Consider the following 18972-nt stretch of genomic DNA (forward strand, 5'->3'; position numbering starts at 1 on the left):
TTTGGAGACAGCGCTACCTACTGGTCATGAAATCTGAACATTTTGCTTATAACTGTGGAACAGCTCTCCATGTACAGCTCTGGGAAATAAGACATATTACAGAATTATCAATTTCTCTGGATTTACTGTTTATAGGCATGTGTTTGAGTAAAATGGACAATTTTGTTTTATTCTATAAGCTACTGACAACATTTCTCCCAGATTCCAAATAAAAATACTGTCATTTAAAGCATTTATTTGGAGAAAATGACAACTTGTCAAAAAGAAGTCAAAGAATGCAGGTAAAATAAGTTCATATTAATTTTTAAACAACACAATGCTAATGTTTTAACTTAGGAAAAGTTTGGATATCAGTATTTGGTGGAATAACCCAATCCCAGCTTTCATGCACCTTGGAATGCTCTCCACCCGTCTTTGGGGTCCGGTCTGGAGTTGGGGGCTGGGTCTTCAGAATCCGTCTGATTCATCTGTGCTTAAATGGGTAGTTCATCCAAAAATCCTTACCCTGATGTCGTTCCAAACCCGTAAGATTTTCGTTCGTCTTTGGAACACAAATTAAGATATTTTAATGAAATCTGAGAGCTCTCTGACCCGTCCTTTGACAGCTACGCAACTACCACTTTGACACTTCAAAAAGTTCATAAAGAGATCGTGAAACTAACACATATGAATCGAGCGGTTTAGTCAAAATTTTCTGAAGAGACTTGATTGCTTTATATGATGAACAGATTGAATTTAGGCTTTTATTCACATTTAAACTTTCATCAACTCACACATCAGTTGTGGTAAACCGAAGCTCAAGCATTTTCGCTTGACATGCAAGAATCAATGAGGTCCATTCTCGTGTTACGCAGCACGTTTGAGCTTCAGCAAGAACCAATGAGGTCCATTCTCGTGTTACGCTGCACGTTTGAGCTTCAGCAGAACCAATGAGGTTCATTCTCGTGTTACGAAGCACGTTTGAACTTCAGCAAGAACCAATGAGGTTCATTTTTGTGTTACGCAGCACGTTTGAGCTTCAGCAAGAACCAATGAGGTCCATTCTTGTGTTACGCTGCACGTTTGAGCTTCAGCAGAACCAATGAGGTTAATTTTTGTGTTACGCAGCACGTTTGAGCTTCAGCAGAACCAATGAGGTTCACTTTTGTGTTACGCAGCACGCTTGAGCTTCAGCAAGAACCAATGAGGTCCATTCTCGCGTTACGCTGCACGTTTCAGCTTCAGCAGAACCAATTAGGTTAATTCTCGTGTTACGCTGCACGTTTCAGCTTCAGCAAGAACCAATGAGGTCCATTCTCGCGTTACGCTGCACGTTTCAGCTTCAGCAGAACCAATGAGGTCCATTCTCGTGTTACGCTGCACGTTTGAGCTTCAGCAAGAATCAATGAGGTCCATTCTCGCGTTACGCTGCACGTTTCAGCTTCAGCAAGAATCAATGAGGTCCATTCTCGCGTTACGCTGCACGTTTGAGCTTCAGCAGAACCAATGAGGTCCATTCTCGTGTTACGCTGCACGTTTGAGCTTCAGCAGAACCAATGAGGTTCATTCTCGTGTTACGCAGCACGTTTGAGCTTCAGCAAGAACCAATGAGGTCCATTCTCGTGTTACGCTGCACGTTTGAGCTTCAGCAGAACCAATGAGTTTCATTCTCGTGTTACGCTGCACGTTTGAGCTTCAGCAAGAACCAATGAGGTTCATTCTCGTGTTACGAAGCACGTTTGAGCTTCAGCAAGAACCAATGAGGTCCATTCTCGTGTTACGCTGCACGTTTGAACTTCAGCAGAACCAATGAGGTTAATTCTCGTGTTACGAAGCACGTTTGAACTTCAGCAAGAACCAATGAGGTTCATTTTTGTGTTACGCAGCACGTTTGAGCTTCAGCAAGAACCAATGAGGTCCATTCTTGTGTTACGCTGCACGTTTGAGCTTCAGCAGAACCAATGAGGTTAATTTTTGTGTTACGCAGCACGTTTGAGCTTCAGCAAGAACTAATGAGGTCCATTCTCGTGTTACGCAGCACGTTTGAGCTTCAGCAAGAACTAATGAGGTCCATTCTCGTGTTACGCTGCACGTTTGAGCTTTGACAAGAACCAATGAGTTTCATTCTCGTGTTACGCAGCACGTTTGAGCTTCAGCAAGAACCAATGAGGTCCATTCTCGTGTTACGTTGCACGTTTGAGCTTCAGCAAGAACCAATGAGGTCCATTCTCGTGTTACGCTGCACGTTTGAGCTTCAGCAAGAATCAATGAGGTCCATTCTCGCGTTACGCTGCACGTTTGAGCTTCAGCAAGAACCAATGAGGTCCATTCTCGTGTTACGTAGCACGTTTGAGCTTCAGCAAGAACCAATGAGGTCCATTCTCGTGTTACGCTGCACGTTTGAGCTTCAGCAGAACCAATGAGGTCCATTCTCGTGTTACGTAGCACGTTTGAGCTTCAGCAAGAACCAATGAGGTCCATTCTCGTGTTACGTAGCACGTTTGAGCTTCAGCAAGAACCAATGAGGTCCATTCTCGTGTTATGCTGCACGTTTGAGCTTCAGCAGAACCAATGAGGTCCATTCTCGTGTTACGCTGCACGTTTGAACTTCAGCAGAACCAATGAGGTTCATTTTTGTGTTACGCAGCACGTTTGAGCTTCAGCAGAACCAATGAGGTTAATTTTTGTGTTACGCAGCACGTTTGAGCTTCAGCAAGAACCAATGAGGTCCATTCTCGTGTTACGCAGCACGTTTGAGCTTCAGCAAGAACTAATGAGGTCCATTCTCGTGTTACGCTGCACGTTTGAGCTTTGACAAGAACCAATGAGTTTCATTCTCATGTTACGCAGCACGTTTGAGCTTCAGCAAGAATCAATGAGGTCCATTCTCGCGTTACGCTGCACGTTTCAGCTTCAGCAGAACCAATTAGGTTAATTCTCGTGTTACGAAGCACGTTTGAGCTTCAGCAGAACCAATGAGGTTCATTCTCGTGTTACGCAGCACGTTTGAGCTTCAGCGGAACCAATGAGGTTAATTTTTGTGTTACGCAGCACGTTTGAGCTTCAGCAAGAACCAATGAGGTCCATTCTCGTGTTACGCTGCACGTTTGAGCTTCAGCAAGAACCAATGAGGTCCATTCTCGTGTTACACTGCACGTTTGAGCTTCAGCAAGAACCAATGAGGTCCATTCTCGTGTTACACTGCACGTTTGAACTTCAGCAGAACCAATGAGGTTAATTCTCGTGTTACGAAGCACGTTTGAACTTCAGCAAGAACCAATGAGGTTCATTTTTGTGTTACGCAGCACGTTTGACTTTCAGCAAGAACCAATGAGGTTCATTCTCCTGTTACGCTGCACGTTTGAGCTTCAGCAGAACCAATGAGGTTCATTTTTGTGTTACGCAGCACGTTTGAACTTAAGCAAGAACCAATGAGGTTCATTTTTGTGTTACGCAGCACGTTTGACTTTCAGCAAGAACCAATGAGGTTCATTCTCCTGTTACGCTGCACGTTTGAGCTTCAGCAGAACCAATGAGGTTAATTTTTGTGTTACACTGCACGTTTGAACTTCAGCAGAACCAATGAGGTTAATTCTCGTGTTACGAAGCACGTTTGAACTTCAGCAAGAACCAATGAGGTTCATTTTTGTGTTACGCAGCACGTTTGACTTTCAGCAAGAACCAATGAGGTTCATTCTCCTGTTACGCTGCACGTTTGAGCTTCAGCAGAACCAATGAGGTTAATTTTTGTGTTACGCAGCACGTTTGAGCTTCAGCAGAACCAATGAGGTTAATTTTTGTGTTACGCAGCACGTTTGAGCTTCAGCAAGAACCAATGAGGTCCATTCTCGTGTTACGCAGCACGTTTGAGCTTCAGCAAGAACTAATGAGGTCCATTCTTGTGTTACGCTGCACGTTTGAGCTTTGACAAGAACCAATGAGTTTCATTCTCGCGTTACGCTGCACGTTTCAGCTTCAGCAGAACCAATTAGGTTAATTCTCGTGTTACGAAGCACGTTTGAGCTTCAGCAGAACCAATGAGGTTCATTCTCGTGTTACGCAGCACGTTTGAGCTTCAGCGGAACCAATGAGGTTAATTTTTGTGTTACGCAGCACGTTTGAGCTTCAGCAAGAACCAATGAGGTCCATTCTCGTGTTACGCTGCACGTTTGAGCTTCAGCAAGAACCAATGAGGTCCATTCTCGTGTTACGCTGCACGTTTGAACTTCAGCAGAACCAATGAGGTTAATTCTCGTGTTACGAAGCACGTTTGAACTTCAGCAAGAACCAATGAGGTTCATTTTTGTGTTACGCAGCACGTTTGAGCTTCAGCAAGAACCAATGAGGTCCATTCTTGTGTTACGCTGCACGTTTGAACTTCAGCAGAACCAATGAGGTTAATTTTTGTGTTACGCAGCACGTTTGAGCTTCAGCAGAACCAATGAGGTTAATTTTTGTGTTACGCAGCACGTTTGAGCTTCAGCAAGAACCAATGAGGTCCATTCTCGTGTTACGCTGCACGTTTGAGCTTTGACAAGAACCAATGAGTTTCATTCTCGTGTTACGCAGCACGTTTGAGCTTCAGCAGAACCAATTAGGTTCATTCTCGTGTTACGCTGCACGTTTCAGCTTCAGCAGAACCAATTAGGTTCATTCTCGTGTTACGCTGCACGTTTCAGCTTCAGCAGAACCAATGAGGTTCATTCTCGTGTTACGCAGCACGTTTGAGCTTCAGCAGAACCAATGAGGTTAATTTTTGTGTTACGCAGCACGTTTGAGCTTCAGCAAGAACCAATGAGGTCCATTCTCGTGTTACGCAGCACGTTTGAGCTTCAGCAAGAACCAATGAGGTTCATTCTCGTGTTACGCAGCACGTTTGAGCTTTGACAAGAACCAATGAGGTCAATTTTTGTGTTACGCAGCACGTTTGAGCTTCAGCAGAACCAATGAGGTTAATTTTTGTGTTACGTAGCACGTTTGAGCTTCAGCAAGAACCAATGAGGTCCATTCTCGTGTTACGCTGCACGTTTGAGCTTCAGCAAGAACCAATGAGGTCCATTCTCGTGTTACGCTGTACGTTTGAGCTTCAGCAGAACCAATGAGGTTAATTTTTGTGTTACGCAGCACGTTTGAGCTTCAGCAAGAACCAATGAGGTCCATTCTCGTGTTACGCAGCACGTTTGAGCTTCAGCAAGAACCAATGAGGTCCATTCTCGTGTTACGCTGCACGTTTGAGCTTCAGCAGAACCAATGAGGTTCATTCTCGTGTTACGAAGCACGTTTGAACTTCAGCAAGAATCAATGAGGTCCATTCTCGCGTTACGCTGCACGTTTCAGCTTCAGCAGAACCAATGAGGTTAATTTTTTATGTTACGCAGCACGTTTGAGCTTCAGCAAGAACCAATGAGGTTCATTCTCGTGTTACGAAGCACATTTGAACTTCAGCAAGAACCAATGAGGTCTCTTCTCGTGTTACGCAGCACGTTTGAGCTTCAGCAAGAACCAATGAGGTCCATTCTCGTGTCACGCAGCACGTTTGAGCTTCAGCAGAACCAATGAGGTTCATTCTCGTGTTACGCTGCACGTTTGAGCTTCAGCAGAACCAATGAGGTTCATTCTCGTGTTACGCTGCACGTTTGAGCTTCAGCAGAACCAATGAGGTTCATTCTCGTGTTACGCAGCACATTTGAGCTTCAGCAGAACCAATGAGGTTCATTTTTGTGTTACGCAGCACGTTTGAGCTTCAGCAGAACCAATGAGGTTCATTCTCGTTTTACGCAGCACATTTGAGCTTAAGCAGAACCAGGGAGGTTCATTCTAATGTTACGGCCAGCCCAAATCTCCAGTCCTGAACCCCTCTGAAAACCTCTGGAATGTGATCAAGAGGATGATGGATGGCCAAAAGCATCAAACTAAACTTTTGCTCCAGAAATTGCATAAAGTCACTCAACTGCAATGTGAAATCTGGTGGAGAGCATGCAAGATGCATGAAAGCTGTGACTGGAAATCAGAGTTATTCCACCAAATACTGATTGCTGAACACTTCCCTTTCCATTATTCCAGGTCTGAAAACACTGCAACCAGCCCATTTTTTCATTGGAATTTGGGAGAAATGTTTTGACTAGTTTACATTATAAAACAAAAATGTTCAGTTTGCTCAAACACATACCTACAATTGTAAATCTAAAAAAAAGGATAATTTTGTGTCTTAATTTTTTCTTGAGCTGTATATACTGTGTATGCATTAATTTGTAAGTCTGTATCTATAACATTCAAATATACCATAATATATGTAACAACATCATCAAAATGTGAAATACAAAACTAAACTTGAACAAAATTCAAAGTCTCAGTAAGAGTCGTTGCTGACCTGTTATATTTGAATGTTGAGGTGTAGGCACATTCTCTCGCCACTTGTCGTGCTAATGAGAACAGTTCAACTCTGCGTAACAGCAGAGCATTGTCACGGATGCAGAATTGAGCCGCCGCCTCATTGATGAGCATCTGAAAGTGGAAATATTAGAATCTACACTTTGATGTTATTTTAGAGGATCATCTGAGCTTTATCAAAGTGCTTAAGTCACGGCAAAAACTTTAAAAAAAAAATTTAAGTAGCTTAAATATTTACAACAAGATCTTGCATTTTAAAATTGTAAACAGGAATCAAGGAATTGAATGAAAGGGCTGTTTTGAGCTACAGAAATGTTACACCTGGGCTGCGTCTCAATCAGCTCCCAAGCTAGGGTTCAAGATGAGTTACTTGTCAAGGTTTAATACTTAGGATTAGGAGTTTAGTAATATACTGTAGTAGTAATGCTTCACTCAGAAAACCACTAAATACAAGATATTTACAGCAGATCAGTTTAATTTATTTTGAATGTGGCTCATTTCTGTAGAGACAAGATGATACTTTAGTTGTGTTTAAAAATTTGCTGTCCATTTTACAACTCCTATCTTTACAATTTGTTCAAAATATAACCACCTCAAATTGCAACCACTTAGAACACCTTAGCAATTCCCTTGCAACTGCCCAGAATACCCTAGCAACCACATGGCAATATCTAAGCAACCAGCCACAAATACCCTCGCAACTGCATAGCAACACCCTAACAACACTTTAGCATCCACCCAGGACACCATAACAAATGCCACCATAGCAATGCCCTTGCAGCCACACAGAGCGCCATAACAACCACATAGCAATCTATCTGTGAGACTTAAAACCTTCAAACTTTGAGCTTTTAAAACTACTTTAAACTAAAAAGTGCGGACCGACTTTATATTAGGTGGCCTTAACTAATATGTACTTACATTTAAATTAATCATTTGATACAATGCACTTATTGTGTACATACATGTTTTTACATTGTACTTACATTTGACAAAAATCTGTAATTCATTTCTGTAATTACATTTATAATTACACTCAATTATAATTGACCCATCCCTTACACCTAACCCTACCCTTAAACTTACCCATACCACCACATCAGTCCCTAAATTTACTCTTATCCCACCGCAATATCCGCACGTTTTTGCAATACAATATGAACACAGTAAGTACATTGTACATATATTTTCATGTAAGTACATAGTAGTTAATGTCACCTAATATAAAGGGGGACCAAAAGGGCTTCAAACTTTAAGCTTTTAAAACCGCTTAAAACCTAAAACTACTTTAAACTAAAAACTACTTCAAACAAATCCTTCAAATTTAAAATGGCTTCAAATGTAAAACTACTCCAAACATAAAACCTTTAAACTTAAAACTACTTGAAACTAAAAACCTTTAATCTTAAAACTTTCAAACATAAAACCACTTCAAACTTAAACATGCATCAAACATAAACCTGCTTCAAACATAGAACTTAAAACCTTCAAACTTAAAACTGCTTCCAACTTAAACCTGCTTCAAACTTAAAACTATTTCAAACTCAAAACCACTTCAAACTTTCAAACCTTTAAACTTAAAATGTTCTAACATAAAACTGCTTCAAACTTAAACCTGCATCAAACATAAAACTACTTAAAACCTTCAAACTTAAACCTGCTTCAAACTTAAACCTGCTTCAAACTCAAACCTGCTTCAAACTTAAACCTGCTTCAAACTCAAACCTTCACATTTAAAATGACTTTAAACTTAAACCTGCATCAAACATAAACCTGCTTCAAAAACATCAAATTACTTAAAAACTTCTTCAAACTTAAACCTGATTCAAACTTAAACCTGCTTCAAACTCAAAACCACTTCAAACTTTCAAACCTTTAAACTTAAAATGTTCTAACATAAAACCGCTTCAAACTTAAACCTGCATCAAACATAAAACTACTTAAAACCTTCGAACTTAAAACTGCTTCAAACTCAAACCTGCTTCAAACTCAAAACCACTTCAATCTTTCAAACCTTTAAACTTAAAATGTTCTAACATAAAACCGCTTCAAACTTAAACTTAAAACCTTCACATTTAAAATGGCTTCAAACTTAAACCTGCATCAAACATAAACCTGCTTCAAACATTAAACTACTTAAAAACTTCTTCAAACTTAAACCTGCATCAAACATAAACCTGCTTCAAACATTAAACTACTTAAAAACTTCTTCAAACTTAAACCTGCTTAAAACATAAAACTACTTAAAAACTACTTCAAACTTAAAATTACTTCAAACTTAAAACTGCTTAAAATGTAAAACTGAAAACTGCTTCAAACTTAAAACTACTTAAAAACTACTTTAAACTTAAAATCACTTCAAACTTTAAACCTTCAAACTTAAAACTACCTTAAAACTTAAAACTGCTTCAAACTTAAAACTGCTTCAACTCACTGCTTGTGAGTTGAAGGCTTTCTGAAGCCAACATAAAGTTTGTCAAACTTCTTCAAAATGTTCTCTTTAACAAACCTCATGATGGGTGAGCTGTTTCCCCTCCCTCCTCTTGGAGTCAAAACGCCCGTAGATCAGGCTGTATTTGCGTATCTCTTCCTCTTTGCTCTTGTCATGAGCTTCCAGGTTGAAAATGTGTCCTACTGTCTTGGCCATTTTCTTATTGAGTCTCAAAAGTGTCTTTACTTCAGTTTGATCGGCTTGCGGCATGGTTCTTAGAAGCCGATCAACGCTTTCCTCCACGGCTTTAATGGTCTCTGGGTCCAGCTGACCTCCAGGCCATGGAGAGGCCACAGAGGAGGAGGACGAGGAAGAAGAAGTAGGCGTCGGAGGACCCAGAAGACGCGAGTGGCAAGCGAAAGGCAACGGGGAAATGGGCTGGTCTTCATCTAACTCAACGGCTCCATACATTTCAGGGTTAAGCCAGTGAGGGTCCATGGGGGACAGTTTTTCTCTGTACAGATGGTCTGGAGGTACAGGAGAGGCCTGTGAGCAGGGGCTCTTTGGACTGTTATCTCGGAGTGGCGTAAGGCAAGATCCTACCTCCTCTCTTTCACATGGAGAGCCTGGCTGACCATTGCTTAAAGATTTTCTTGCACCCATAAGCATTGAGCCAGCAGCACTGGTGCTGTCGATCCTGAGGAGAGGGACTCCACAGGGAGCCACACCGGTGGTCAGCGGTTGGTTGAACAGCGTTGGGTTTGCTGCCCAGTCGCGCAGAGCCTTCTGCAAACGCCGCACGTGCAGGGGTTTTGTGGCCATGCCAACTAGTGCCATGATCTCCAGAAATTCCTCTTCGCCAGCCTCACATAGCTGTTGGACATCATCGCCTCCCTGCTGGATGAAGGTGTCATAGTACATCAGCAGGTTGGCCCTTTGTAAAACTCGGTAGAGCTGCAACTCGCCCAGCGTCCGTGGTAGTGACATGGCTGCAAAAGGATTCCCACAAAGCATGTCATTAGTATCATGTATATCAAAAAGGTGCAGCATTTCAGTAAGAAATGGTAATTACAGAGAAATGGCAAGTAGCACATTGAATTACACATGAAATGTTGATTATTACTTTTTTTTTTTTATTGCAGTAAACAGTAAAACTATTTGTGTTACAAATCAAGTGTGTTTATAATTATGATAGTGAATTTAACAATCAAAAAGTTTGCAATATAAATCAGCATAACGGACCGTTTTTGGTCACGCACGTGCTTGCTTTAAAATATAAACAGGACTCCAGACTATTAGAAGTTTCTAAGCAAGTAAGACAATTGTGATAAATGAAATCCTGGGAGTGAACATGGTATAACTGTTGTGTGCACAGGAAACAGGAGGACATCTTGCAATAAAAACATACAGAATAAATATCAACCAGCTGACACATTTCATTCAATGGTAGCTGAATAGCTGCTAGTACATTATGCCACTTATTACAAGGCCACATATAATCAAAAATAAATATTGATTTGACATAATATTGTACAGTGTTTCCACTCAGAAAACATACAAATAATGATACTTTTAGATGTTTTATTGCTATTTGGTGCATTGGGATCGCTAGACGTGGGTTTAATGAAATTTTTTTGTGAAAACCTCAAATTTGACATTTTTCACTTGATTTGCCTGTAGCGTGAAATTAGCCCGTGCGCATTCCCACTCAATTTGCCAGCACAGGTCACATCTATTTGTACAGCGCTTTTCACAATACATATCATTTTCAAAGCATCTTTACAGAAAATGCATGTGTCTACATTACAGTTTAGAGTGATCTATTATCAGAGGTGACTGTGTCCAAGTAATGAATTTCAGCAATGGACATATACAAATCACACAGTTAGCTAACATCATGTAATAAAGGGGACCTATTATGCAAAATTCACTTTTACATGGTGTTTGAACATAAATGTCTCGGCCGTGTGTACACAACCACCCTATAATGGTAAAAATCCACCCACTCCTTTTTTTTAATCCCCATAAATCATAAGCCATGTCTCAGAACAAGCCATTTGCATAGGCCCCACCCACGACTGCTGACAGACCCTGCCCTATTAGCATAGGCGCCGCCCACTACTGCTGACAGACTCCACCCTATTTACATAGCTATGCCCCTCAGTGAGCTGTACACAGTCCGCCATGTTCATCTCCTCACCAGAGCATTCAAGTAAGAAATGTATTCTTATTAAAGCTACTAAAGTTATTCAGTCAAGAGCAGTGAGTGATTTTCTGTTGTTCTCTTGTTTGATTCATATTAACATCATATATAGCAGTAGGTACTGTGTATTGCACTGCTGTCACTTTAATACACAGATCTAACACACACATGTGATTTCTTTACGTTCACAGACATAACGGACTGTGTTTTTGTGAACTGTGTTTTTGACATAACCTTGTGTGTGTTTGACAGTTTAAGCGCAATAAGATGTGAAAGAGACCTTTTAATACTCAGGGGACGCTCCGTCTGACATCCAGCTTTCTGTGTGTGCGCTCAGAAAACCATATATCATAAATTTAGACTGATATGGCTTTAAAACATCATAAACTTTCATGATGATGAAAAACTGCAATGTCACGTGAGCGTGAGCACGATAGAGATGATCATCAAATCCAAACAGGTGTTTTAGTTTTTGGCTGAGTACCCGAGGCATGTAGCCATCAAGATGTTGGGTCTGGAAACCCACCATTGGCAGGGCTCAATCCGAGGGGCGGGATAAACGGTTGTCTTTCAAATTCCCTCTGCACGCAATTGGATAGCGCCATGAGCGCCACATCCAACCAGAGCGAAGAAGAAGGTGAAGCCGAGCTAACGTTAGTTAATAGACTTTCGCCGTATCCGGTAGGCAAAACTTCGAAAATATCTTATTTTCTTAAGATTGACTTCAGTGCGGTTCTTTGTTCTTTTCTCAAAGAAAAGCTTAACTCCAAGTCTTCCAGAGTCGCGGCCAAAGGCGATTCAAAAGACCGCTGTTCGTCAGCTTCTTTGTTTACGAGTAACACGCAGAACCTCCGCAACTCTGCCGTGACGTGCCGTCATTATGTTAAGCCCGCCCACCGACTCTACACACGCTGTGATTGGCCTGACCATAGTTTGGTTTTAACAGCTCGCGGCAAAATAAATGTTCTGCCGCTAGGGTGCGTCTAGATTTCTAAGCTACGAGGCGTGAACTGTACAGGCTCCGCCGTCTTCTGGATAGGGGGCGGAGCAGCAGCTTATTTGCATTTAAAGATACATGCACAAAAACAGCATGTTTTTCCTTCCACTCAAAAATGGACATTTACAACATGGTATAATAAATTATCTGTGGAGTATTTTGAGCTGACACTTCACAGAAACATTCAGGGGACAACTGAGACTTGAGACAATACCGGAGGCTGCACTTTTAGGACTGCCGCAGTTTCAGGAATGCATTTCTAGACCAAGAAAAAGTTTTTTTGTGACAGGGCCATCGGCAACTGTACTCCAAACGGAGGAGACCTGATTCAAACTTTTTCCACCTTATTTTTAACAAAACAGCCCATTTTAAATCAGTTTAAATATTTCAACAGGGTTACCAATGGGTAGGTTTAGGGCTAGGGGTTGGTTAGGACAATATATCAATTAAACTTAATCAATTAAACAACTAAATCATAGGGTCCTAGAACTGCGGTCCTAAAAATGCATTCTCCGGGTTTGCAGGCAGATGCTACTCCCAAAAAAGAAAGAACTTCAGCATGAGTAAATGTAGGTGAACTATGCCTTTAAGAGTGAAATATGCAGTAACGGTTGTTCTCATTTCTTCTGCTTTATAATAATAGCAGGAGAGAGATTTGGTTTGCGAAAGCTTCATTATTTCATCCTTCACTCAACTACACTGATGTATCCAGTCATCTAAAAATCTAGACATTTCAGAGACAGTACCACAGGAAAAACATGCGAGAGATCGGTTTAATTCAATCTAATATTACTACAAAAAAGTGAATTAAAGCCCTTTTAGCCTTAAGCTGCATTTTCCCTCAGGCAAAAAACATTCATTGTTTACAGTTATTGTAAAACATACAGGCTACATCTCTTAAAATTATTCAAATGCACAAATAATGGGCTAGTTTGTGTAAGGCATTCATATCCAGCAATAGTGTTGCTGAGTTTTGTTGTTAAATACAGTCAGTAGTAATTTTCCTGTGATGATTTAAAATAAAGATAGTAACACGCTTAAAAATAAAGGTTCCAAAAAGGGAACAGTCATAGAAGAACCATTTTTAACCTTTCAAAGAACCATTTTTGTCTTAGTATGAAGAACATTTACAAAATGTCAAGAACCCTTTCCCACTATGAAGTAGGCTATGTTTTGTGCAGTGGAAAGGATGAATGTTAAAAGTTCTTCATTTAATAATAAATGCCATAAGGAACCTCTGTTTTTAAGAGTGTACATGACTCGTGAGTAGTTGTGTAGCCTATTCTACTCACCTCGAGAGGCTTCAAGACAGATTCCAGCACAGGATCCAGCAGAAACTTCAGCTTCAGTCACCGAAACGACGGGATCTAGATTTGCGCTGCTGTAACTCAGTTCAAAGCCTATCAAACTTTTCGTTCTATTTTTATAGACTTTACGCGTAAACACGTAATTTATATTTATTTTCTGTGCTTGTTAGACCTTATTCTACAGATGTGAGATTGGACTGAAATGTTCTTGAAACTCTTGTGTTGTCTCGGCTATGCTCTGCTGTGCTGGCAGGAGCGGTGAGTTAATGACGCTCCTTTCGCTGCCTGTGTGGGCGCGAGAAACGCGTGGGCGGACTGCGGCACGCCATCTGACCGAATAAGAGCCTTCCTCTCCGGTCTGAGCTCAGGGGGAAGCGCCTTCCTCTCCGACTCTCACAGCAGGGGGAATTCTGTCCGTTTCACTGTTTAAGCGTATGTCTGTATAAAATGTTTAGGATAGGAGCCTAAACAGCATTACAGAACCCAATAATAATAAGCAGCTGATTTAACACACGAGCTAATATGAATGCAGCCCGTCAGCTGTGGATGAGTGCCGGAGATCACCATGTCTGTGGGCGGTGATCACGGCTCAGTGACGCGGCTTGAGCAGCGGGATTCCCCGGCACCTCACGTCAGTCTGATCTGCACACGCTGGCTGGATTTTTTTTTAAGATTTAAGACTTATTGCTTTTTATCATTCATCATTTTTATTTGATACTTAACAAATGCTTTTAAGTTTATATTTTCAATATACCTTTATAGAATTATTACCTATAGGCTATACGATAGAATAGGCCTACTTTTTTTATATTAGGCTACTATGGATACATAAACTGTTATCTTTGAAATAAGGGGGTCGATTTCGATTTTGATTCAGTATCATGTATAACCTACTGTAGCCTACCTACTGGAAAAATAAGTTTGCCTTTTTAGCACTATTTGAAACTTTTCTTAGCTTAAATTATATTTGCTCGCATTCATTAATATTCACTTGTGTGTGCTTATATAGCCTACTGTAGGTATCATTAACATTTTAAAATTTCACATTTAAAGAAATCCAGTGTTTGATCATGTCTAAATATTTATTAAAATGCAAAACCTAAAAATAAATAAGCAGTTATGATCTGCAATAGTTTTTTTAGCAACTAGACTAAATACATGTATATTTATTAAAGAGCCGTACAGGCACCTAGTGGGTAAACAATGGCATTACAAATTAAAATTATTATCTTTCCAGCCACAAAATGACTCTAATTTGCCTCTTTGCAATGGAATTCTCTATTTTAACCTTAATTACTACACTAATTGTAATATAAATAATACAAATATTAGAAAAAAAATATTGTAAGTGGTCTGGACCATAATTATTGCACAAATAGTATTTAGTAGCTACCAAAAGATCTCCTCAAAATATTCAATACATTTTATTTAACTAAAATTAAATGTTCTATATTTTAGTTCAATACACTCTGAAAAATAAAGGTGCCAGGAAGAACCAAAAATATGTTTTCACAGCGATGCCATAGAAGAACCATTTTTGGTTCCCTGAAGAACAATTTTGTGAAAGTTTTTTTTTTTAAACATTTTTTGCATTTTATAGTTTAAAGAACCTTTTGTGCAATGCAAGGGTTCTTTGGATATTAACGGTTCTTCATGGAACCATACACACTGCTAAAGAACCTTTATTTTTAAGAGTGTAATATTTATTGAATATTTTGAGGAGATCTTTGGTTTAACTTTGGTTCTAAGTGGTGTCTGCAAAATAACATAGGGTTCATAGACAATTGGAAAAGTTTTTGGGGCAGACCTGACCTGTTGAAGAAGGATGGCATCCATCCCTCTTGGGGTGGTGCCGCTCTTCTCTCTAGTAATCTGGCACATAGTCTTAGAGCTAAACCTTGACTCACTAGGGCCCAGGTCAGGAAGCAGACAAACTGGCTAAACCGACCGTCTGCTAGCTGTCTCACGTTACCGGAGTCAGATAAATCCCAGCACATAGAGACTCTTTCACCTAGATATTATCATATAGAGACTGTGTCTGTTCCCCGAATTAGTAAATACAAAAAAACATCAAAACCATTCAACAGTAAAAATTTAATTGACGTCCAACAAATAAACAAAATATATAATACAGATGAACAATTGATAAAGCTTGGGTTGCTGAATATTAGATCCCTTTCCCCAAAAGCGCTTATTGTTAATGATATTATTACAGATAATAATCTAGATGTGCTCTGTTTGACAGAAACCTGGCTAAAACCTGACGACTACATTACCTTAAATGAGTCCACCCCCCAAGATTATTGTTATAAACATGAGCCGCGTCTGAAAGGTAAAGGGGGAGGGGTTGCTGTAATTTATAATAATATCTTCAGTATTACTCAGAAGTCTAGTTTCAAATATAATTCCTTCGAAGTTTTGGTGCTTTATGTAACGCTATGTAGTGTACATGATAAAACCCGTTCAACATTTGTGTTAGCTACTGTATACAGGCCACCTGGGCATAATACAGACTTTATCAAAGAATTTGCTGATTTTCTATCAGAGTTAGTACTGGCCGTAGATAAAGTACTAATTGTTGGTGATTTTAATATCCATGTTGACAACGGAAAAGACGTATTGGGATTAGCATTTAAAGACACACTAAACTCTATTGGAGTTAGGCAACACGTGTCAGGAGCCACTCATCGCCATAATCATACTTTAGACCTAATATTGTCACATGGAATAAATGTTGATACCGTTGAAATTCTGCAGCAGAGCGATGACATCTCAGATCATTACTTAGTATCATGTATACTTAATTTAGCTAAGGTTGCAAAGCCGCCCCCTCGCTTTAAAAATGGCAGGACAATCACTGCCGCTACTAAAGATTGCTTTTTAAATAATCTCCCTCATCAGTATCATCTGCTCAGCATCCCAGATAGTATAGAAGAACTCGATGTTGCAACAGAAACTATTGACTCTCTCTTTTGCAGTACTTTAGACACAGTTGCTCCTCTGCGCTTAAAGAAGATTAAAGAAAATAGTCCAACGCCGTGGTACAACGAGCACACCCGGGCCCTTAAAACAGCAGCCAGAAAAATGGAGCGCAGCTGGAAGAAAACAAAATTAGAGGTATTTCGTAATTCGTGGAAAGAGCACATGATCACATACAGAAAGGCTGTAAAAACTGCTAGATCTGCTTATTTCTCAACTCTCTTGGAAGAAAACAAACACAACCCAAGGTATTTATTCGATACAGTGGCTAAATTAACCAAAAATAAAGCTTCAACTTCTGATGATTGTAAACAGCACAGCAGTAATGACTTTATGAACTTCTTCACATGTAAGATTGATAATATTAGGAAAAAAAATTTAACCATGCAGCCGTCTAATACAGCATCACATCAGACAGAGCATTGTAGTGTCACTGAGGAAAAATTACACTCATTCACTGCTATAGGAGAAGAAGAATTGGCTAAACTCGTTAAATCATCAAAATCGACAACATGTATGCTCGACCCTGTACCGACTAGGCTATTAAAAGAGATGCTACCAGAGGTCATAGATCCTCTTCTTAATATCATTAATTCATCTTTGTCATTAGGATATGTACCGAAAACTTTTAAGTTGGCAATTATTAAACCACTTATTAAAAAACCGCAACTTGATCCTACAGATTTAGTCAATTATAGACCAATCTCAAATCTACCCTTTCTGTCAAAAATACTTGAAAAGGCAGTGTCTTCACAATTATGTTCCTTTTTAGAAAGAAATGGTATCTGTGAGGATTTCCAGTCAGGATTTAGACCGTATCATAGCACTGAGACTGCTCTCGTCAGAGTTACAAATGATTTGCTCTTATCATCCGATCGTGGCTGTATCTCTCTATTAGTGTTACTCGATCTTAGCGCTGCATTTGATACTATCGACCACAACATTCTTTTGAATAGACTCGAAAATTATGTAGGTATTAGTGGAATTGCATTATCATGGTTTAAATCATACCTATGCGACCGTTATCAGTTTGTAGTAGTAAATGAAGATATGTCACACCGATCGCAAGTTCAGTATGGAGTACCGCAAGGCTCAGTGCTAGGACCGCTACTCTTCACCCTGTACATGCTACCACTGGGAGATATCATTAGGAAGCATGGCGTTAGTTTTCATTGTTATGCTGACGATACTCAGCTCTATATTTCTTCACGCCCTAAAGAAACTTACCAATTCACAAGATTAACGGAATGCATAGCTGATATAAAACATTGGATGACTGGTAATTTCCTGCAACTCAATTCAGAAAAAACTGAATTTTTAATTATTGGACAAAAAAGCTCCACAAGTAGTAACCTAGAATACTGTCTAACACTTGATGGCTGTTCTGTCAAGTCCTCGTCGTCAGTGAGGAACCTGGGTGTGCTCTTTGATACCAATCTTTCGTTTGAAAGCCACGTTTCTAGCATCTGTAAAACTGCTTTCTACCATCTTAAAAATATATCTAAATTACGGCACATGCTCTCAATGCAAAATGCTGAACAGTTAGTTCATGCGTTCATGACCTCAAGGTTAGATTATTGTAATGCTCTACTGGGTGGTTGCCCTGCTCGCTTAATAAATAAACTCCAGCTGGTCCAAAACGCAGCAGCTCGAGTTCTTACTAGAACCAGGAAGTATGACCATATTAGCCCAGTTCTGTCAACACTGCACTGGCTGCCTATTAAACATCGCATAAATTTTAAAATCTTACTTATTACTTACAAAGCACTAAATGGTTTAGCTCCCCAATACTTGAGCGAGCTCTTAACATATTATACTCCATCACGTCTACTGCGGTCTCAAAATTCTGGCCAGTTGATCATACCGAGAATATCCAAATCAACTGCAGGCGGTCGATCGTTTTCCTATTTAGCACCTAAACTCTGGAACAGTCTTCCTAACATTGTTCGGGAAGCAGACACACTCTGTCAGTTTAAATCTAGACTAAAAACACATCTCTTTACTGTGGCATACACATAAAACACTTTTTCAATGAAATGATTGTTAGGCTGCATTAACTAGGTCAGCCGGAACCGGGAACACTTCCCATAACACCTGATGTACTCGTTACATCATCAGAAGAATGGCATCTACGCTAATGTTAGTCTCTCTGTTTTATCCCGAGGTTTACTGCAGTCAGCTGGATCCAGATCAGATGGTGGACCTGCGCCCAGAGAAGACCAACACAGGACCCCGAAGTGTCTGGGAGACCGTGATTAGACTCCCCCTGCAACTGCCTCATCGACACGGCATCTCAATAAACCCGTCTCCTGCGTGTTGCCTCCGATCATTCGAATATTGCACTTTAATAATTATTTAATCAACATCATCCTCAATAAACCCGTCTCCAGCATGTTGCCCCCGGTCCCTCGAATATTCTGATCTATTATGACCTCCGAGCTGTAAAACTGCCAGAATAATAATAATAATAAGCTGTTTGTTAATTGGCCAGAGGAGAACTGGCACCCCGACTGAGCCTGGTTTCTCCCAAGGTTTATTTTTCTCCATTAGGTCACCTAATGGGGTTTTGGTTTCCTTGCCACTGTTGCCTCTGGCTTGGCGTGCTCAGTTGGGGACACTAAATTTTTCAACTAAACATCGAAATACATCTAAATAATAAACTAAATTAACCATTTAAACTAAATTA

At 40.1% G+C, this 18972-nt stretch overlaps 1 protein-coding gene across 1 annotated transcript in view; it reads right to left on the reverse strand.

The window, feature by feature from the left end:
- nab2 (NGFI-A binding protein 2 (EGR1 binding protein 2)) overlaps window positions 1-13596 on the reverse strand; it is a 30188-nt gene extending 16592 nt beyond the window's left edge. The window contains exons 1-3 of the mRNA XM_079844692.1: window positions 13293-13596; window positions 8879-9789; window positions 6350-6483 (exon numbers count right to left, since the gene is read on the reverse strand). Of these exons, the coding sequence (XP_079700818.1) occupies window positions 6350-6483; window positions 8879-9787 (1043 nt within the window). The 5' untranslated portion in view covers window positions 9788-9789; window positions 13293-13596. The remainder of the gene's footprint in view (window positions 1-6349; window positions 6484-8878; window positions 9790-13292) is intronic.
- Window positions 13597-18972: the final 5376 nt, after the last annotated feature.

The sequence above is a fragment of the Gobio gobio genome (genome assembly GCF_949357685.1).
Source record: "Gobio gobio genome assembly, chromosome: 19".
In the NCBI taxonomy this organism is placed as follows: domain Eukaryota; kingdom Metazoa; phylum Chordata; class Actinopteri; order Cypriniformes; family Gobionidae; genus Gobio; species Gobio gobio.